The sequence below is a fragment of the Parasteatoda tepidariorum genome, chromosome 2 (genome assembly GCF_982258835.1).
Source record: "Parasteatoda tepidariorum strain Cologne lab strain chromosome 2, Ptep-v5.0, whole genome shotgun sequence".
NCBI classification, from domain to species: domain Eukaryota; kingdom Metazoa; phylum Arthropoda; class Arachnida; order Araneae; family Theridiidae; genus Parasteatoda; species Parasteatoda tepidariorum.
The window spans coordinates 19,581,445-19,605,154 of record NC_141756.1 but is presented as its reverse complement, the minus strand read 5'-3'; the positions used below and the strand labels follow the sequence as shown (position 1 = coordinate 19,605,154).

At 25.9% G+C, this 23,710-nt stretch overlaps 1 protein-coding gene and 1 long non-coding RNA gene across 2 annotated transcripts; both read right to left on the bottom strand.

Annotated features, from left to right (window-relative positions):
- Positions 1-6,446: 6,446 nt before the first annotated feature.
- LOC147814585 (uncharacterized) lies at positions 6,447-10,379 on the bottom strand. Its single transcript, XR_015430728.1, has 4 exons — positions 10,310-10,379; positions 9,698-9,745; positions 8,622-8,690; positions 6,447-6,778 (listed from the first exon to the last, which is right to left on the bottom strand). It is a non-coding gene; the product is annotated as an uncharacterized LOC147814585 (long non-coding RNA).
- A 2,801-nt stretch (positions 10,380-13,180) lies between these two features.
- On the bottom strand, positions 13,181-22,854 carry LOC147814584 (uncharacterized). Its single transcript, XM_087156490.1, has 9 exons — positions 22,709-22,854; positions 20,181-20,240; positions 18,617-18,673; positions 16,676-16,723; positions 16,531-16,578; positions 15,690-15,746; positions 14,820-14,885; positions 14,285-14,362; positions 13,181-13,216 (listed from the first exon to the last, which is right to left on the bottom strand). The coding sequence occupies exons 1-9, from the start codon at positions 22,727-22,729 to the stop codon at positions 13,181-13,183; spliced, it is 471 nt and encodes a 156-aa protein (XP_087012616.1). The 5' UTR covers positions 22,730-22,854.
- Positions 22,855-23,710: the final 856 nt, after the last annotated feature.

Genomic DNA, 23,710 nt, shown 5'->3' with positions numbered 1-23,710 from the left:
ATTATCTTGATATTCGAACTGCGGCTGCGATCCTAGGACTCATTCGAAATTTTTAATTAGTTTGCTCGATTTAGCCAAACGAAAAATGAAATTTTTTCATAGGCTTAGGAGTCACCATTGATAAAAATGAGACAGCAGGTGATTTTCAATTTTCTAATATTTTAAAGATTTTATTAGCGATATTTATTAGCTTTTCTCATTAAAAAGAAGTTTTTTGCACTGAATTTTATGCTTAATTGTTTTTTATTTTTTATGTCTTACAAATTCATTGCTTAGCATTGTCACGATAGAATTGATCAATTACGGAACAAATTTTGGCACATCTAGCATTATGGTAATTGGTGCAGTTTTAACAGGTACCAAATATAGTAATATAGATATAATGAATAATATTAGTACACTTGATGACTATTAAAACTGCAAAAATATTACGAAGCTTTATTATAGATAGTGTGAAAAGAGGTTTTTAACGGGTTTTCTTTTAAAGGGTTAAGTACCAGAGGAAATCGCTAAAAATGTTTTTTTTTTAATCAAAGTTTATTTTCAACTTAAAGGTTTTAACTTCGATTGCTCAAAGGTGTCATTTATGTTTCTTAATATTTTAGCTGATTCTTGATATTTTTAAAAAAAGATTTTTTATTCAATGTTTATATTTTCATTTCAAAGATAAAAATTAAATAATGTGAACTATAATATATTTATTTACTCATTAATATTTTTTTCTTCCTAAAATCGCATTTAACTTAAAATATTTTTTCTTCTTTTTTAAATCTAACTTTTAAGTGAAATAAAGGTGTATTCTAACTTAAATAGTTTCCCAGAAATACAAAATCCATGCAAATAACATATTTGATTCAAAACATCTTGATCTTTTACATTTAATTTTTCAATTATATTTATAGTAAGAATAACAATTTATAATAAGAATTTATAATAATGCAATTGCTCAGTTTAAAAAATTGCGAAAGTAGGTTCTGAAAATGCATGAGGGAAGGAAGTTGTTAACAAGCCCTTTTCCCCAAATTTCAATTCTTTTTTTTTATTTATTTATTTTTATTTATTTATCTTTACTTATTGTTGTCATTTTGTAAGTACATTAATTTTTCAAAATAGTAGAACATAGTTCGGAGAAGGGTGAATAAACTAATTAATTTCATAAATTTAGATTTTTCAATTTTTTTGCGAATTTTATTTATTAATTTTATTTTTTTTCAATTCAAGAACAAAATGGTTCCTCGTGCACCACTTAAAAAGCACAACACGAGGTTTACAGACGTAAGTATGGTATCAAACAGTGCAGGATATTTAAACAGAAATACATACTCATGTAAAATTTAGAAACGAAAAATAATAATAAAAAATAAATAAAAACATTTACAGAAAGGATGAGAAAAACGAAAAATTTAAAATAGTACGCAAAACAAAGTGATTTATAAATTTGCATTAAAAACTGAATCAATGAATTCGCAAAAAAGTTTGAAAGCGGTTTTGCTTCCCACAAAAGTGCGAAGAGGGGGAGGAAAGTTAATATTGTGTGACTTGAAGGCAACTGTTAAGTTTTTTCTATTTTTCTCAAACTGTGAGCATTTTACAATAAAATGCTCAACGTCTTGTGTTCCTCCAATATTGCAATCACACAGATCACTGGAACTTAAGTCAAATCTTTTTAAATATGCCTTGAAGTTGCCGTGTCCAGTGAGAAATTGCGTCACATGAAAGTTGCAGAAAAAATGTTGGTTTTCAAGTCTTTGATTAACAGTTGGATTTTATTTGGCTAGTTTACTTCCTAGTAAAATTTGTTTATTAATTTTACTTGGCTAGTTTACTTCATAGTAAAATTCATCAAAATAAATGGAAAATATTTAGGAAAGAAACAGAATATTTTTGAAGTAAGAATTATTTTACGTTGAAATAAGTTTATGTCCGTAGAAAGTATGCGTATGAACTGGACTACCCCCCCCCCCTCAAATATCCTCCTTCACAAATTTCTTCTGAGAACTGGTTGCAAATTTAAAAAGTTCACACGCACTTCCTTTGTTCATTTTGTGCGTGAACACCAATTAGCTTCGTTATCAGTTCTTAGTCAAATTCTTAAAATGTTTCGATATTCGTTAAATCAATTAGGTGTTTTGAAGAGCTACATATTTTATCATGAGTAGATATTTTTAAAGTATTATTATTATCATTATTTAAACGAAGTGGGGTTTATTCATTAAGTCTATTGTTTGGTTCTAAAACACAAAACAACTTGAATTTCTGGTTCTCCTGCAGTTACCTACCACTAATCAAAAATAATTAATATAATAATAAAAAAGAGAATAGGTACTTAGGTATTTTATAAATTAATTTCAAGGCTATTCATAAAGTTAAAACATTAAGTTCTATAATTCGTAAAATAAAGTAAACCATTCATAAAGTTTTATGTAAAAATCCATTTAAGAGAGGATTAATCAGGGAGGAAGGGATTATCTGCAATGCTTAATATTCTCTTATCAAGAGATTAAAAGTATCTCTTTTGACTGGCGTATGATTTTATTTTCATTGATTTTATGATGATTTGTTATATAAATTAATGAGAACTATAAATGTATAAGAAATTAATTTCATAAATTACAATATTTATTGAAATGCTATTTAATTAATTATTTTCTACGTTTACTATCTAATTATATTGATAATTTTAGTTAGTGTTGATATTGTTTTGCAATAGTATTGACACAACTACACTAAGAGGATTGTTAACGCACATATTTCTTCAATACACCAATAAGCTTTCTTGTTTTGTGCCGTTTCATTTTTTTTTTCTTTCTTTCTTTTTTTTATCTTTTATTATTTTGTTCTTTTTTCTTTTTGTAGCTTTTTAAGTCATGAATTGCAATACTTCACTTTCTAAAACCCTCGTAAGCTTACAGAATTAACATTTATAATATATAATTATAGCTAAAAGAGGAAAAAAATATCTGTTTGTGAAAGATTGTTTTTATCTGCCTCATGAAGAAAATCCTCATACGAAGGATTTTTCCTACTGAAGAGATAATATATTCTCTAATTAAACGTTAATTAAAACTATCAATTAAGGAGACAAAAACAATTAATTCTAATAATTTTTTTCACGCATTAGATTTCTCTCTTCTTAGTCTTCAGTTCAAACAAAAAAAAAAAATTTCATGAAAGGATTTTCTGGATATCTGAATACTTATATCTGAAGGATTTTTTATTCAATCTGCTAAGAGAACGTATTTCTTTTAGTTTCATAATTGTGTAAAGTATGCAATTTAAAAAAAGTTAACAAAATTGCTAATATATATATATATATATATATATATATATATATATATATATATATATATATATATATATATATATATATATATATATATATATATATATATATATATATATATATATATATATATATATATATATATATATATATAAGTTCATAACGAAGAAAAAAACAAAGAAAAATAATAGACATATGAAAAAGGGGGGGGGGAAATAATAAGTAAAAAATAACAAACAACAGTTTATTAAAAATAATAATAAATAAAAAAAAATTAAAAAAAATTTAAAAAAAAAAAAAAAAAAAATCATGAAATGTTAATTAAAAAACCGGAAAAAAAGGATATAATCTTTTCTTCAGCCCACACGATTATATCCGCAAAACAATATATATATATATATATATATATATATATATATATATATATATATATATATATATATATATATATATATATATATATATATATATATATATATATATATATATATATAGATAGATATATATACATACAATTTTTTATTTATTTATTTATTTTTTTGAGAGAGAAAAAGTTAACTTAAAACTTAACCGTGCTTTGATTTTGGAATTTTTGACGGCAATGAATATTTTTAAAAAATTCTGATACCTGAAAGTTTTTTTTTTCATGAAGCTGATTAAATTTTGCTTGCAATGGATTTATTTTAACTGATTTAATTGATTCTTAAATTTCGGAAAGGGAAAAAATCAATGATTGATATTACAATCCCCATTCAAAAAATAACTACAGTCAATCCCCGCTATAGTGAACCTTCAAGGGACCGAAATTTCTGTTCACTGTAACCGGGAGTTCACTATATCCGTTACGCAGGCAATTTAACTAATGGTTCCCAAACTCCTTCCTTTTATTACACATTGTTCAAATAAATGACTGAAAAATATTACATAGTAGCAAAAAATGTGTTATTTTCCATTACTCTTTGTCTTGTGTACAAAAAAAAATAGTAATCTTTAGCTGATGAGCAATCCTCAACATTAGATATGGAAAAAACTTCCCGACTCTCAGATAATTTTCCTGAATTTCTGTTATTCCGCTTTTTAAATCTGTCTAACCTGCCATTCGAGCACATAAAAGTAGTCTCATAAAATCGCTTAGCAAATTCATCGACATTTGTGTTGTCCAGATACTTCGATTGGTGAACCACTTCAGTAATGTTTCTTCAACATCCTTGTGATCTGCTTTTCTCAGCTTTTTTCTGCCATCTAATTTTTTTTTCATGAGCAGAAACTATTAATTGCCTATTTTTCCATATGTTACAAAGTGCAGATTTGGATAGTTTATATTCCCTGCAAATATCAGCTTGATTGCATCCATTTTCAATTTTTCTGATTATGCCCATTTTATCATCAATGGAGAATGTTTTACGTTTACTGCTTGCCATAGTTAAATTTGAGACACTTCTTTGCAGGATTTTTTAAACTGAACAGAGAGCAAAAGGGAGTTGAAATGAGGGCTTTATCAACACATATTAGTGTCCAGCTCTTTGACCAATAATGAATAATTGCTCATTACCTCTGACATAAAATGCATATTGATCTGACTGACATCGTCTGCCTGGGTTGGAAACATCTGCTTTGTTTGTTTAGGGATGGGAAAGTGAGATAAAAGAAGCAAACAAGAAAAAATGCTTATCGCTACATTCCCTTCCATAGATGGTTTTGAAAATCGGTATATATATTTTTTTTGAAGTAGAAATTTCAAAATTATTACAAAAAAATCAGCGGAAGACAGAAAAAAGTTCATTATATCCAACTTCCTAACTTTTTTGGTTCAGTATAGCCACAAAAAATAACATTATCCGCGTATAGCAAGTCACGGGACCGAACATTTCGTTCACTATATCCGGGAGTTCACTATGAACCGTGTTCACTATAGCGGGGATTGACTGTATTATAACTATAAAATAGCACGTTTTTATGATTATAATATCACTCGTTTTTTTATGGTTTTCGTGTTTCTATCATGAGTGTTAAAGCTGAAATATGTCGTGTAAAAGTAACACACGTAACAATAGAGTTGCCCTATTAATTTTTATATATTGATTGTATGTTAAGATTGTAATTTTTATTCTTCTCATTTTAATTATGCTTCTAGCATAAGGAAAGTTTTGCAAACAGAAATTTTTTTTTCCTAAAATTTTAATTGGTGATTACATTTTTTCGGGAGTGAAGATGTAACATAAAAAGCTTGAATTAATCTTTTCATGTAATTTCTTTTCTGTAAACTTTTTCTTAATTTACTATTCTTAACAAAACGCTCTTTCTCACTCTTTAATATTCAAATCCAATCTTTTAATCTATTTTTGACTTCAAGTTATCTATTAATCAACACTTTAACTATATTTCTCTTATTAACTCGCGAGAAAGACTTTTTGTTTTGACCTATTTAATAGACCAATTATAATTATTAAGATTTTTCTTATACCTTAAAACGAAATATTTTACGGATTTATTTTGTAAATTTCTACCTAACTTTTGTTGAGGAGGAGTACCTCGACTTTTTGTCACTTGAATATATATATATATATATATATATATATATATATATATATATATATAATGTTTATTAAATTTATTATATAACTAATTATATAACTAAATACATATAACTAAAATATCGCATTCAATTTCCGAAAATTCAATAATATGGTTCAAATTACTATCAAAGATTGCATCAAATTTTAATTCTATCAACAATGAATCAACAAGATTCTAATTTAGTAGTACAATATTAGTAGAGTTAAAAATAATTGCCCAAATACAGCAAAAGATAATTTTAGTTTCCCTCCTTTAATTGCAGTAAGTTTGGATCATGGATAAGTTTTATAAGATTTAAAATTCTAGGGAGATGCTTTTATGAAATGCTAAGGTCATGTTTGTATTCTTAAATTGATAACTACAATTATACAGAGTATCTTAAACGAAAATCTAAACGTACCATTTTTAGAGAGTTGTAGATTTGTTACGTTTGCCAATTTTTTAGTATTTCAAATCAAATTTATAAGGATTTTTAATAAAAATCTGAATCTAAGTGAGACAAAAAAGAAAAAAAAGTATGACACATGCAAGGCAAGTAATAAAATACAAAAAATTTTATTAAAACTAATTTCAAAACTCTTTCAAATTGACAGATAATTTTCGTCGTTTTCATCTCACTCTAATTGTGATTAAATTGAACATTGAATAGGATGAGCATGAAAAATATTAAAAATGAAATAATGAAACCATTTTGATAATAATAATAACATATAATCATTTACAAATAAACTGCTTAGTGTATAATTCACTAACATGTTCACTAAAGATCTTGTCCACAAAATTAAAAAACAAAATAGTGTTTTCACTGAATCCAAAAATCGAAATTTCTTTTTCTTTCTTAATCCTTCTTTTTCCATTTTTGTGTCTATGATGTAAGTATTTTGTTACTGATCTCGCATAAAAGATCTCAATCAAAATCTAAAAATAAACAAATAAAAAATTAGAAATAAAAATTAAATACAATTTTTATTTTTAGAGCGGTTTATTTCAACAATTAGGGAGGTTTTATGAACAAGTTTTAATTTATTTGTGCAATAAATAATGTAGAAAAATATTTAAATCTTGCGTGATCAACAATATTTTATACACGTGAGTTTTGTGAAAAAGAATTTTAAAAACTTATCTGGCACAAAGTTTTTGAACAAAAACTTTTTCCCACCCTTTAACATTTAATTGGAGGACCATCTTATAAATCGAGATACTGTTTTGGTATGGACACCATTCTCAGATTGGAATAGATGCACATAAATTAAACTATTTCGAAAAGTCTTTTAGATTACTTTCGAAAATTAATTTGAATTAATATAAGTAATTTATGTAATTAAATATTAATTATTGTCTTGCGCAAAAAATTCGCGCAGACAGAAAAGAAATTTTTCCTTTTTAAAATACTCAGAAAAAGATACTGAGAACGTCGTGCATCAAACAAGAGTTGAACAGAACATGGATTAAATAGCACAAATAAAAAAGAAGAAAATTATACAGCTTTTAATGTGTTGTTCAGATTTTCGAGTATCAATACGTAATTCGTTACGATATTTAAAGTTAAGAGTATTAGCCCCAAAAATGTAATTCATTTGAATAAAAAGTCTTTTTTTTTGTCCAATTTTGATTTAAGGAATTTGGTCAGATGACAGGTCAAATTTTTGGACCCCTTAACATTAATATTACATTTTGAGAATTTCACCTTCATTTAGAGGGCGTACTTTAAGTTTTAGTTCTCGAGAACAATTCGACTAACTTCTTTCAAATTTTCGACTTTGTCATTAAAGAATTCAATAAGTTTTTGACCTAATTTTTTCAGTACAATTGTCTTTGGTTAAACAAATTTTACGTTCGTGTGGAAAACACTTGAAAAACATATTACTAATTCTAGAGAGATGGTGAAATAAGCAAAAAGATAAGTTAACAATCAGTTTCCTAGCCAAACTAGTGAGAAGACCATATATTTTCAAATTGCTGATCTCTCCCCCCTTATTTTTGTCGGTTCTAAAATCCAAGGATTTCACCAAAAAAGAAGCATATTTAATAAGATCAAGAGCGTTTTTGTGTTATATTTCATTTTCTTCACCAAATTATTCACCAAATTTAATTAGAGTAACCAATGTGAGCCTTTTATTCCATTTACATTGTTTTTCGTGAAAATTCAATCACGGGAACAAAGGTTTTCTGGGTGTCCTGTTACTAATTCTACGAACTGTACATAGAATAAGGGAGCAAAACAGTAATTTATTTAAAACTTTGATGATAACATTTTGCTGTCTTCGTACTTGACATTATACACACTTAATTACTCACAAATATATACGTGTGAGTTGGCTAGCAACGCATTTGGTGCAAGAGGAATATGCTTGCACAATTGGCACCTAACCATTCACCTGTTTGACTAAATTTAAAACTTAAGAGAAAATATTATGCAGCATTATTTATGTTTCATAACTTTTTAAGTTTTTATTTTAAAAATGGTGTATTGTCACTTAAGACTCACTTCCATATTTTTTTCATTACTAGATATCTCTAAATATATTTTATTCTAAAATAGCTTTTTTTTTTATTCAAATATATTCTTCTCAAAATTAACATTTTGTAATTTTTCAGAGTGCTCTTACGTAAAATGTGTCTTAAAATTTATTTTGCTTATAATTTATTAATTAGTAGTTATATGGCTTATAGTTTGGCATGAAATGTCTTGATTACAAAAAATATGAAAAAAGAAGAAAAAAAGAATAGTATTAATACATTAAACATAAAATCAACTTACTCATTTTCGGCAACTTCTTTTGTGAAATTTTGTCCGCTCGGAAATAGACACAAAATATGATTCAAAATCCTAAAAATTAAAAAAAAAATCCATTATTCATTTTCAGAATTACTCAAAGTAAAGAATTATTTTCTCTAACTTGATCATACACAAAAAAAACTTTTGGTATACTCTTTCTCTTTTCTTTTCTGTAAACAAGGAAATTAAAAACTTTCAATTTTTTTTCAATTATTGAATTTTTATTGATAGAAAGTAATCATAATGGTTCAAAAGGGTGATCTCAATGTAATAATCAATTAACAATAAATATTGATATAGTAATAGTATTAGACCGAAATTTTATTTTCCTAACTATTAAGATGGAGAAATGCGGTGATTGAAAAATATTGGCGCTGATTTTGTAGTTGAAATTATGTGGTTATATGCATTGTAGTAAACAAAACGTATAATTGGACTAAATTCAGATTATCTGGAAAAATGGAAATAGAGAAAAGAATATATAAAAATTATGATTTTTTTTTTAATTGTTTATAACGTTGCGGATTTTCTTTCCTTTTTTTATGGAAAACTTCCTGATGAATTTTTATTTAATAACATTGAATAAATAATTTATGTATAACTAAATATTTTGTATGCGCACATGCATAATTATTCTTTCGATTCTACTTTCTCCATTAATTTGGGAATAAAAAATACTTTTGTAATAAAAATTGAGTAATAAATTTACAAGTTCCCTTATAAAAATATTCGAGAAAAAAGTTGTTAAAGTTGTTTTTAGAAGGAAAACATCATCTATTTCGTACTAAAGGCCTATTTATTTTCGAGAACGAGTTGTGCTAATTTAGTACGAAAAGACATTTTTAAGTACAAATAAATGTCTGGTCATTCTCATAAAACTAAGAAAATTTATAAACAATCCTATTCATTGTTTGAAAACTTTAATTACTGTCAAGTAGATTCAAAACTATTTTAAAATTAAAGTTAATGTAACTAAATAAACTATATAACTGAAACAATTGAATGTGTTGTTGATTTTATAAAATAATTAACTAATTAATTAAAAAATAATGTCTTACGTTTTCTTTTTCATCTGCCCGCTTTCTTTTACGCTGACGTTTACTAGCCTGAAAGAAAAACAAATGTTAAATGACAATTATACAGGATTTTTTTCAAAGAATAAATAATTTTAAATATAAAAGATTTTTTTCTTCAAATACTTTCAAGGTATTATTGAAACGGGTTTTTAAAAAATAAGATCAGAAGTGTATATATTTATTTAAAAAAGTGTTAGAATTATTTTGTAAAAGTATTTAGATTTTTGTGTGTAAAATATTTTAATATATTTTCAAGAAAGAAGTTTTAAATGAATTACACTAGGGAACTAATTTTTTCTACCATTTAAACAAATACTTTATCTTGACTAATTTTGGTGTGGGATTTTCTAATTTGAAATTAGATTTGCCTCTAAGCGTATACTTTTTAATGACATTTTTAGCTTACTTTTGTCGACGTATACAAAATTGAAAACATTACAGTTAACATGGGGTCACATAAGTGTTCAGCAAACTTCCGGGAGTGTTATCAGGACAAAAACTGAATAAAAGTCCATTCCCGAAAAAGATCATCTTATTTATATAATCATCTCATGCACTTTCATTAAAAAATATGAAATAATTTTTTTAACTTACCGATTTGGTCGACTGTTCAGCATTTGGTTGGCTGGTCAGCTCAACTACTTCCGGTTTTTCAGCAAATTTCTAAAAAAAAAAAGTTAATACATATTATTAACATATTTATATTTCTTTATATACCTATTTATATTTTATCATCAGTACGAAAACACTTTTTTTAAAAAATTCGTGACTCCAATGCGTCTTTAACGCTGTGACAGAGGCGTTCTTAAAGTATGTAATAAAGATCAAGGACTATCTTGCATGTAAAAAAAAATGGATAAGTTTTTTCTATTATTATTATTTGAAATGCATGTCTTAATTGCTGAATTGTACTTTCCAAAACATAATCAGATTCACTTAAAATTTATGCACAGTAATGTCATCATTTTAAATTCAGTTCTATACAGTTATCTTTTGACAATTCTTTCAAAACCAAAGCATAACTATAAAAAATAATATCATAATCTCATGCACTTACATTAAAAAATATGAAATAATTTTTTTAACTTACCGATTTGGTCGACTGTTCAGCATTTGGTTGGCTGGTCAGCTCAACTACTTCCGGTTTTTCAGCAAATTTCTAAAAAAAAAAAGTTAATACATATTATTAACATATTTATATTTTTTTATATACCTATTTATATTTTATCATCAGTACGAAAACACTTTTTTTTAAAAATTCGTGACTCCAATGCGTCTTTAACGCTGTGACAGAGGCGTTCTTAAAGTATGTAATAAAGATCAAGGACTATCTTGCATGTAAAAAAAATGGATAAGTTTTTTCTATTATCATTATTTGAAATGCATGTCTTAATTGCTGAATTGTACTTTCCAAAACATAATCAGATTCACTTAAAATTTATGCACAGTAATGTCATCATTTTAAATTCAGTTCTATACAGTTATCTTTTGACAATTCTTTCAAAACCAAAGCATAACTATAAAAAATAATATAATAATCTCATGCACTTACATTAAAAAATATGAAATAATTTTTTTAACTTACCGATTTGGTCGACTGTTCAGCATTTGGTTGGCTGGTCAGCTCAACTACTTCCGGTTTTTCAGCAAATTTCTAAAAAAAAAAAGTTAATACATATTATTAACATATTTATATTTTTTTATATACCTATTTATATTTTATCATCAGTACGAAAACACTTTTTTTAAAAAATTCGTGACTCCAATGCGTCTTTAACGCTGTGACAGAGGCGTTCTTAAAGTATGTAATAAAGATCAAGGACTATCTTGCATGTAAAAAAAAAAATGGATAAGTTTTTTCTATTATTATTATTTGAAATGCATGTCTTAATTGCTGAATTGTACTTTCCAAAACATAATCAGATTCACTTAAAATTTATGCACAGTAATGTCATCATTTTAAATTCAGTTCTATACAGTTATCTTTTGACAATTCTTTCAAAACCAAAGCATAACTATAAAAAATAATATAATAATCTCATGCACTTACATTAAAAAATATGAAATAATTTTTTTAACTTACCGATTTGGTCGACTGTTCAGCATTTGGTTGGCTGGTCAGCTCAACTACTTCCGGTTTTTCAGCAAATTTCTAAAAAAAAAGTTAATACATATTATTAACATATTTATATTTTTTTATATACCTATTTATATTTTATCATCAGTACGAAAACACTTTTTTTAAAAAATTCGTGACTCCAATGCGTCTTTAACGCTGTGACAGAGGCGTTCTTAAAGTATGTAATAAAGATCAAGGACTATCTTGCATGTAAAAAAAAATGGATAAGTTTTTTCTATTATTATTATTTGAAATGCATGTCTTAATTGCTGAATTGTACTTTCCAAAACATAATCAGATTCACTTAAAATTTATGCACAGTAATGTCATCATTTTAAATTCAGTTCTATACAGTTATCTTTTGACAATTCTTTCAAAACCAAAGCATAACTATAAAAAATAATATAATAATCTCATGCACTTACATTAAAAAATATGAAATAATTTTTTTAACTTACCGATTTGGTCGACTGTTCAGCATTTGGTTGGCTGGTCAGCTCAACTACTTCCGGTTTTTCAGCAAATTTCTAAAAAAAAAAGTTAATACATATTATTAACATATTTATATTTTTTTATATACCTATTTATATTTTATCATCAGTACGAAAACACTTTTTTTAAAAAATTCGTGACTCCAATGCGTCTTTAACGCTGTGACAGAGGCGTTCTTAAAGTATGTAATAAAGATCAAGGACTATCTTGCATGTAAAAAAAAAAATGGATAAGTTTTTTCTATTATTATTATTTGAAATGCATGTCTTAATTGCTGAATTGTACTTTCCAAAACATAATCAGATTCACTTAAAATTTATGCACAGTAATGTCATCATTTTAAATTCAGTTCTATACAGTTATCTTTTGACAATTCTTACAAAACCAAAGCATAACTATAAAAAATAATATAATCATCTCATGCACTTACATTAAAAAATATGAAATAATTTTTTTAACTTACCGATTTGGTCGACTGTTCAGCATTTGGTTGGCTGGTCAGCTCAACTACTTCCGGTTTTTCAGCAAATTTCTAAAAAAAAAAGTTAATACATATTATTAACATATTTATATTTTTTTATATACCTATTTATATTTTATCATCAGTACGAAAACACTTTTTTTTAAAAATTCGTGACTCCAATGCGTCTTTAACGCTGTGACAGAGGCGTTCTTAAAGTATGTAATAAAGATCAAGGACTATCTTGCATGTAAAAAAAAATGGATAAGTTTTTTCTATTATCATTATTTGAAATGCATGTCTTAATTGCTGAATTGTACTTTCCAAAACATAATCAGATTCACTTAAAATTTATGCACAGTAATGTCATCATTTTAAATTCAGTTCTATACAGTTATCTTTTGACAATTCTTTCAAAACCAAAGCATAACTATAAAAAATAATATAATAATCTCATGCACTTACATTAAAAAATATGAAATAATTTTTTTAACTTACCGATTTGGTCGACTGTTCAGCATTTGGTTGGCTGGTCAGCTCAACTACTTCCGGTTTTTCAGCAAATTTCTAAAAAAAAAAGTTAATACATATTATTAACATATTTATATTTTTTTATATACCTATTTATATTTTATCATCAGTACGAAAACACTTTTTTTAAAAAATTCGTGACTCCAATGCGTCTTTAACGCTGTGACAGAGGCGTTCTTAAAGTATGTAATAAAGATCAAGGACTATCTTGCATGTAAAAAAAAAAATGGATAAGTTTTTTCTATTATTATTATTTGAAATGCATGTCTTAATTGCTGAATTGTACTTTCCAAAACATAATCAGATTCACTTAAAATTTATGCACAGTAATGTCATCATTTTAAATTCAGTTCTATACAGTTATCTTTTGACAATTCTTACAAAACCAAAGCATAACTATAAAAAATAATATAATCATCTCATGCACTTACATTAAAAAATATGAAATAATTTTTTTAACTTACCGATTTGGTCGACTGTTCAGCATTTGGTTGGCTGGTCAGCTCAACTACTTCCGGTTTTTCAGCAAATTTCTAAAAATAAAAAAAAGCGTTAATACATACTATTAACATATTTATATATTTTTATTTACATATTTATATTTTATCATCTGTATTAAAACACTTTTCTTTTAAAATTTGTGACTCAAATGCGTCTTTAACGCTGTGAGAGGTGTTCTTAATGTATGTAATAAAGATCAAAGACTATCTTGCATGTTAAAAAATGGATAAGTCTTTTGTATTATTATTATTTGAAAGCATGTCTTAATTGCTGAATTGTACTTTCTAAACATAATCACATTTACTTAAAATTTGATCAGATAAAGAATAAACGCTAAAATCTTTAAATAGTAATTGTTCTGAAACAGCTTTTAGTTCATTATTTAAAATTAAACATTCCGAGCAAGATATCTTAAGCACAAAGGAATTTTAAAAAATGCTTAAAAAGAGAGAGAAATGATGCTCACCTTCTCATTGCTGGTTACCTCGATTTCCATACCAACATCCATGAAATTAAAAAGCACTTCGTCCAAAGGAAAATCAACCTATCAAAGAGTAGAATAAAATGTATTCTTGTTTAATAAATAGACAGCTTGTTGAACCTAAGTTTTAGTCTCTAAAGGTGCATTTTGTTTTAGTTTTTTAGACTTATATTAAACTTATCAAGTTTTCAATATGAGGTACAGTTTTTTTTTAATGCTTGTTGACCAATTCATTATCAGTAATGTCATCATGTTAAAATTAGTTTAAAAACTAATCTCTTGACAATTCTTGTAAAACCAAACTATAAAAAGTATACAAAAATCTCATGCTTTTTCACATTATTAAATCTGAGGGATTTTTTTTTCTTCTAAATATCACAGCTTTTAAAAATCTTTGATTAAATATGTGTTCGGAATAATTGAAAAAATCATTAGAAATACGTTTGAACCTTCTCACTTGGGGCTCATTTCAATTAAATAAATAAGAGAAAATTATGTCAATAATATATTTTAAACTTACCGACTTGGTGGGCATCTCAGTATCCGTTAACTTCTTTAAAAGAGTTCCTTGTTCCGTTACAAGTTTCTAAATAAAGAAAAAAATATTTATCAGATGATAATCAGCACTTTCAAAATAAAAAATAATAAAGAAAATGTTCATACAAAAATTAAAATATCTCGCTCAATTCAAGAAATATTGAAATATTTAGAGTTGAATAAAAGATTCAAATTAATTCAATTCAATATTATTCTAAAAATATATTAATATTGAATTACCTAGAGTTAAATAAAGGATTTAAAATGCTTTATGATTTTGTTCTATTTAGAAATTTTGAATATTAAAACTAAAACATAACTATCCATTCGAAAAGTCTTGAAATGTTTAGAATTTAATAGAAGATTTAAATCGCGTTAAAATATTATTCACGTTTCTATTAGAATTTTTACAAACTAATACCAGAGAAAGACATTAAGTATAACAATATTTTATTTTATAACCGTCTTTAAACAGCCGACCCACTTTTTAGGTTTACGACTACTAATGTTCAACTCCGAAGACTACGAGAAGCTTCCACAGTTAGCCTGACGGCAATGAAATTCTAACCCATGATCCGTCTACCACTGAGGCTATTTCATGTCAATACTGTGGTCGGTGCAAGCTGGATGCGGAATTTGTATTGACAGCCATCGATGGGATTCGAACCCGTGTCACCTCATTTGAAGGCGTACGCTCTGCCCCTCAGTAATAGTGGCTCAAGTATGACAATATTGCCAAAAATAGGGAAAAGTAATATAATATAATTTTATTCATTTTTAAATGAAAAGTAGAAAAATAACTAAATTTTGCTAAATAGCAGCATTGTTTTTAAAATTTATTGACTAAAGATACCTCTCGATCATTTCGTATTCTGCACAGCTCTGAATAAAGCGGGTCTTTCAAAACTTCCTATAAAAAGATAAACATTTATATAAATATAGATCAATAAATAGAAAATAAATAAAATAACAATTTAAAAAAAAAGTTTTTTTTTTTTTCTTTTTTAAGAAAATTAAAAAATAATTGTATTTGTGCCAGATAAAATTTTAAAACAGTAGGAAGATTCAGTTTCCTAACTTTCAAAGGTAAAAAAGTTTCTGATTGATAGTTCATTAAATTGATCGGAAACATGATATTAAAAGAAGTTTTTTTTTATAATGTATGTATTTTATTTAGTGATAATCATGCCGATATGTTTTCCCTGTAAGAAATTAAGGATCAAATTACGGTAAAATGTATTGGATTAAAGGTGCTTTTTAACGTAACATTCATTTTTGCGAAAACAGGTTATGGAAGAAAATCTGATAACCCGTAATTACTAACGGCCATAATCATCGTAAAATAGCTGAATGACTGTAATAAAATAAAAATTACAGTAAAATTTACGATATAAATGGATCTTGTGATAGAAAAATTTTCGGATGATGTATCCAAAGTGCTGAAACTATAGCCATAGTTTCATCTCAAATATCTTACAGTGTTGTTGCAGTGGCCCGGGAAGACTAAAACTTTCATTGTCACTGGACAAGTAAAGATTTGAGAACTCTAGCTATTTGTGAATTGTTCGAAACTTTGAGCTCTTGATTTCACTTTCCAAATAGGAATATATACAATAATAACAAAACTTTCAAACAAGACAATATATTTTAAATATTAAAATTTCGTGAAAAAAGTTTTTTGAAACAATACTTACATAATACTTGTCTGATTTCCTCATTTTCTTTTGAATTTCAGTTAGAATCTTTAAAATATGCGTTAATATTCGTATTAATAATTAATTAGGAAATAAAATAAAGTGAATAGTCAGTCTTTCAGAATATAAAATAAATAATACTTACGTAATTTTCTGTACTGTTATAAAGATCCACTTCCATGCGATTAATTTCCTAAATAAGCACATAAAAATAAAAAATAAAGTAAATTACTCAATGTTATTGTTAATTCAAGATAATAAATATATATCATTTAACGGATAAAATTTTAAGTAAATGAATTTAGTTTGTGAAACTCATACTGTTTAACATACTATATTGAAAAAATGTTTTTTACAGCCTATTGAAAATCGAAATATATTCTTAACAGTCCTCTTTACCATCGATCGAACTCAAAGTCAACTGTCAAAGAGGTAGAGACGGAGAAGAAAAATTCTAAACAAAAATTTAGTAAAACAATTGTTGAAAAATTGTTAAGTAATAAACACTTATATATTTTTAAATTTTTTATAAATATCTTTGCTTTGAACAATTTAAGTTAAAAGAATTTTTCAGCTGCAACAAACCGCTTTTAATCTGTCTAAACTGTGAAAAAAATTAATTTTCTAAAAATCTAAAAACCGACAATTGTATAGTTTTAAGCTACAGACTAAACACCACAAATTTTATATTTTTATTGTTTTAAAGTTTTGTGGAAAGTTCTATAAAAGTTTTGAAAATTATAAAGCGCTATTTCTTCTAATCCAATAAAGCAATCCTTTCATTTTACACCGTTTTTGAAAGGTCGAATAATAAGTACTATGTTAAGCACAAAAGAATGCCAAGAAAACAAAAATTAAAAATTTAGCCTAAATTTCAAGATGGCGTTGGTCTCTTAACCTCAACATCTGATTCAAAATTTATTTTATTCTTTTGAATTAACGTTTAATTTTGAAGAGAGAGTTTAAGTTTTACACGGATATGGTCATGTTTACTGCAACATATGGAATATTCAGAAATCTATCAAAAACTATATATATATATATATATATATATATATATATATATATATATATATATATATATATATATATATATATATATATATATATATATATATATATATATATATATATATATATATATTTCAAAACACCAGAAGTTTCATACAACCTATGGTTAATGTTTTCAATATAGTTATAGTAATATAGTAAATAACAAGTATCTCCAGCTCTTGACTTGCTTGACTTCCGGTTAGAAAGTTAGCAGCTGCTTACTACAGCTTATTCTGTGAGACTATAATTTCAAATAGATAATTTTGTTTTCAATAAAAAGAAATGAATTATATGATTTCTGAACACAAATCAACTTTTTTTCATAAGTTATTAAAAATATTAAGTAATTCTGGAGAGCTAAATATGAAAATTTTTATTAGTTATTTACGGATATACTATTAAGAAATATGCCATGGTTGCTAGATTTGGAATGAACTCGCTTTTTTTACGGCAGTCCTGATTTGATCTTTTTTAACTACCTGTTCGGTTTTTTTTAACTGCCTATTTCTTAACTGCCTGTGTTTTATTACTGCCTGTTCGCGTTGCAAGACGCGTACTATCTTACATTTGTGTTAGCATATCGTTCCAGATGCGAGACTAAGCTCATTTTGCAAATTATCATTTATGTTGAAATTTTTAAAGTTGGTATAGTGGTGACAAGGTAATAAGTGCTTTAAAACGATTCTTTTTTTCAAATGATAATTCTTCAAATGTTAAGGCACACAGCAAGAGGCAATTCAAGTTTAAGACTTAGTACTCTCTGTAAACACAAATTATAAATTATGTAACAAGTACTATGTATGCAAGAAATACTACGCAAGAAAGTCTCAAAGCACAATGATTATGTTGTGAGCCAAATGCTCTCAAAATACACCAGGAAATTTACCCGAAAGTATAGGCAGTAAAGAGCCTGCAGCTCTCCCTAGTGTAGATAGCACCATCCATCCCCACCTCCTTTACTGGATTAATCACTTATTAACAACAACCACCACAACATAATTACATATTTATATTTCAAAAAGTTGATACTTACATAAGCTTCTTGAATCTTCGAAACGTTCCGAGATGAATCATTAAACACTTCGGATTTCTGAAAAAAGGCAACTAATTAGAAATCTTTAAAGGGTTAGTTTATGAAAAAAAAAAGTCTTTTCTCAAATTAATCGATAAAAATGTAGTTTATATAAACTAAGGAGTAGTTAAGGAGAAGAGTCATTTTTGAAAGAAAAGTTAATACTCCACGTAAGCAAACTTGTTTCGTATCTCTTAGTTAATTTGTATAAAAAGTGCGAAAGATTTAATTAATTGAATACGATCATATTTACGTAATCTAAGAAATGTTAAAAGATACGAAAGTGCTAAAGATATACGCTGTGAGAATTTTCTTTCTGAAAATACGGTAAAATAACCGGTAACAGTCTGTTCATCTGAATACCCATATTGTTTATCGGTAGGAACATTTTTTACCTTAGCTATTTTGAAACCGTTTGCAACTGGTACAGTTAAAAAAACATAAATCTAATAGCGCTTTATAGAATAATAAAAATAATAATTAATGGAATCAGATTAATAATAATTGGTAATAATAATAATAATTAGTAATAATAATAATTTATAATAATGAATAAGTAAGCACTTTAAAATGCTATGATCTAAAATTTTACGAGTAAAATGCTTTCACAATCAATTTCAGGAGATGAATCATTCAATGTAGATGTTGAACTCGACTAATGAAATAAATAGAAAGAAAATATCTCTCGTTAAAAACATTATCACAAAATGAACTGAAATGTTATTCATATAAAATAATATAATTTGACTTCGCAAATATATTTTTCAAGAAAAAATATAAAATTAAATTATTTTTCATTTATTTTAAATCGTATTTAATTCCATGAAAGAATTATACTCGCAAATTTGTTTACTGGAGATGCATCTTCCAAATAATAAAGACACTCATTTTTACTCATATTGATTCACTCATTTATACTCATATAAATTCACTTTAAAAGAATTCAAAATTAGAAAAATTTAAAAATAATAAAAAGGAAATAATTTTAAAAAATGAAATAACATTTTTAAGATTTTTCTCTAGAAAAGGGTTAGAATTAATAAACAATTTTTTAAACTTTATATTCCCCAAGAAATATATTGAAAATTACAAAAGATCTTCATCTTCTCTTTATTTCTGGACATTGAATAAGGTTTTAACAAATTAAAACCAGTTTGATTGCCTGATGAAATTTGTTGATAATTTCTGAGATTCGTGTTTCCCATTCCAATCAATATTCATCGACAAACAAACATGACTTGATGTTCCAAATATTGCATTCTACTATATCGATTCGTTGGATTCTTAAAGCATGGAAGGAATTTCGACTCCCTTGTTATCAATGACTCCAAATATATAATATAAAGACAATAAGAAAACCCATCTCGGATATAAAAACAATAAAAAGAAAGAAGTTCGATTAATTTAATTTAAACAAATTTTTATTATTTATGTTAAATCACATGTTCTTGAAGGATATCCCTTGCAAGGAGGAACTTTTTAATGTTTAGAAGGGGAAAAAAAAGATAAGTTGAAAGCAACTTACCTGTTGAGAACTGGAAATCTCTAGTTTGATGGCAAAAGTTGTTCCATCATAAGTAACTTCCTATAAAAAAGAGTATCAATATTTATTAATGTTGTAAAATAAATGACTCTCTGAATCACAGACTTATAATCTATATCAGTGCTTACCTGTCATAAAAACTCTGTCACGATATTCAAGTCTTAGATAGCTTTGAAATTCATGCAACAATATTTTTAAAGATGGAAAACGATAACTAATATTTGTTTACAAGAGCTGAATATTGTTTTAATTTATGAAAAAACAAAACAAAAGGAAACAACAACAATGCAATGATCAGCTCTTCATATATATTTTACGGACATGACTTTTATCTCTTTTAGTCTTTCACTTCTTTTTAAACTTTACATTTAATTTTAAATTTGATCTCTTGACGCTTTGATACTTAACACTAATTGTTTTAAACGTTCATTGCTGCATTCTCTTTCGTTTGCCCGACTCTGAGGATTTATAACCCACGATGCGTTGAACACTGAATATATTAAGCGTCCCTGAATAATTTTCCCTGAAATAGTTTATTTAATATTTTAAATAGAAATTTAAAGCACTAAATATTTTTAATGGGTTACTAAAATTAAGCTCGCCTTTAAAACTACTTTTTTTTTGCGAAAAAGTCACTACAATGATCCTATTGCGCATGCAAATATTTTTTGTTAGTAAACAAACAAAAATAATGAATAAAAAAAACTTTAACAGTGAAAAAGTAAATGAAAAATTTGACTATAATATTGCATAAAATTGACAAAATAAGAATTGTTTGAAAAAATTAGAGCGAATATATTTCTGAAATTGCGCTAGCTTTTCAAACGAAATGTTTTTGGGATAAATCCATGATATTGGTCCTATTGCGCATGCAAATATTTGTCTTTAGTAAACGAATAAAAATAGTGAATAAATAAAATTTATGCATTGAGAAAGAAAATTGAAAATTTGATAATCGGATTTTATTGAAAGCTGACTATAATTATTGTTTGAATGGATGAAAAGCGATCTCAATGATGCTAAAAAATTCTCTAAAATTCCAGAATAACGATAACTATATTTTACTTTCTTGTTACGGGAAATGATGCATGAGTTAAAATATAGTGCTGATTAGAATAAATATCTAATGCAAAGTTCCTGGAGAAAAAGTAATGTAAATCTATAACAGTACAATATATAGATAATTGTAGTACATTTAATTGTAGTTTAAGGCTATTAAATTAAAATAATTTAATAGCCTTAAACTACAATTAAATGTACTACAATTATCTATATATTGTTCACATTAAAAGGACTTCAATAAATAAAACAATAATTCTTCAATAAATTTTATATATTCTCGATACTACTTAAAACATATAATTTCAATATTTATTTAACCATAAACTAAAATTAAATGCAATTTTTTCTTTTATTGTTCTTATTAATTAGAGTGGAAAGAAATTTTTTGTTGCGCTTATAAAACTTTTAAATTCATAACTAAAAGTAATAGAATATGACCTATCCATTTTAGATACTAGTGGAAAATAAGTAACTAAATAACCATAAAGTAAAGTTCAATGCAATATGTTCGATTTTTTGTTCATATTAAATGGACTGGAATAAATAATGTTTGTCGCGATTATTGAATATTTTTAATTTATAACTAAAAATAATAGAATATGATTTATTCATTCTAGATATTATATATAATTTAAAAAATAATTAGCTATTAATTGAAGTTAAATGCAATTTTTTGATTTATCGTTGATATTAAATGGACAGAAATAAAAATAAAAATTGTTGTGTGTATTAAATTTCCATGCTTGTGATTAAAAATATTAATCGAATTACTTTCTGAAAATATTGAAACATTTGAGAATTTTCTAATGAGTTAAAAAAATTAATTTTCGAATTTTTTGAAGAAAAAAAATGCCAATAATTTCTCATTAATTAAAAAGGCAATGATTTAAGATGAAGAGATAGAATAAGATAACATGGATTTTTGTCTATAAACAAAGTTTACTTTCCCTTTTTAGCTGTAATTAATTTGTTTAAATGCACAAGCAAAGAATAAACTAATTATTATGTCTATTTTCAAAAGCAACTTTCACGCAAAAGTCCTGATTTTAGAGAAATCTTTAACAAATAGATTTCTTAATAAATGAAGACTAAAATTTTTTAGAATGTTTAATAAAAAATGATTTAAAATGTCTTTTATATTTAAGGCTTTCCTTACTATTTATCAATAATACTTATTGAAACTATTATAAACTAATTAACAAAAATCTATGTTTCCTAAAAATATGAAAAAGAAACCATGACAATTCTAATTCCATTAAAAAAGAAAAGAAAAAAAGAGGAGCAAGAAAGAAAAAGAAATGGCGAAATAGCTAGCGTTAATAATTTTTTCATAATTATTTTTTCAACGTAAAAACATTTCATTTTAGAAGAAATCGTGGTTTAAATACATAATTAGCACAACAAAATTATTTTTTGTTAATAAAATGAAATGAAAACATGTTATGTACCTGTTGATACCTAGGAGCCATCTCACAATTAACGCGTGTTTTAATTATGAAAAAAAGGGTTAGGAAAGAAACTAATGTAAATGAGAAGTCTAATAACGAACACGACAAAATATATCCACTGGTGGGACTGACTAAAACAAATACCCCTTTTCACCCACCTCTCCCCCAAACTGCTCCCTCTGGTGGCTAACTTGTCAGCTTTTCGAAATAAAAAGAATATTCAGCATTTTGAAATTTAAAATATATCATCAAACATCTGGCAATTTTTCACAAACCAAACCATATTTCAACAATACCAGTTTTTTTATTCCCTCTTTCAGTTTTTGAACCTTTTTACCAGCTTTCGATTCGATTTAACGAAAATGACGTTTTCATCAATAGTTTTAGGCAAAAAAAAAAATAATAATAATAATAGTAATAATAAAAATAAATGAATAAAGGAAAATTAAAAACAGTTTTAAAAAAAAAAGATTTTTCAGTTTAGTATAAATTATTTTATTAAGAAAATATGTTAATTCTTTTAATGGCAATTTTGAAGGATTAACACTAAGCACGGAAATGAGCGAAAAATTTTCAATTATCATTGTTACTTATAATATTAATATTTTTTTTAAATTTCTTTTTCAAGCGAAGTGTAACTACTTAAAAAAGATTTCATCCCTTCATTGATAAGAAATTTTTGAGACCCAAGAGTTGCGATTTAGCTGATATAGGTAGGATTAGTCATTTAAATTCGAGTTTAATAAAGCAATCTTTTATGTTTATCAAATGTAATACTGTCTAATTTTTTTAGTTTAACTAAAATAGCTGCACGCTTTCTGCCAGCTTCTAACTTTCTTTAACGAAATAATTTTAAATAAATAGTTTATAATTGTTAATTTCGAAAGAAAATAGAGCGAGAAAAAATACGGTCAAAACTTATGCTCTATGGGAACACTCTCGGGAAAATTCATATGAAATTTCTCAGTAATTTTAAACGAAGCACTTTAATGATTTTGGTAA

Excerpts from the sequence above, each read along its gene's own strand:
- LOC147814584 (XM_087156490.1), bottom strand. The coding sequence starts at position 22,729 with ATGGCTCCTAGGTATCAACAG. Across the intron at positions 15,747-16,530 it reads GGAAATCAGACAAGTATTAT|GAAGTTTTGAAAGACCCGCT; the intron begins GTAAGTATTGTT and ends ATCTTTTTATAG. Across the intron at positions 14,363-14,819 it reads CTGAGATGCCCACCAAGTCG|GTTGATTTTCCTTTGGACGA; the intron begins GTAAGTTTAAAA and ends ACTCTTTGATAG.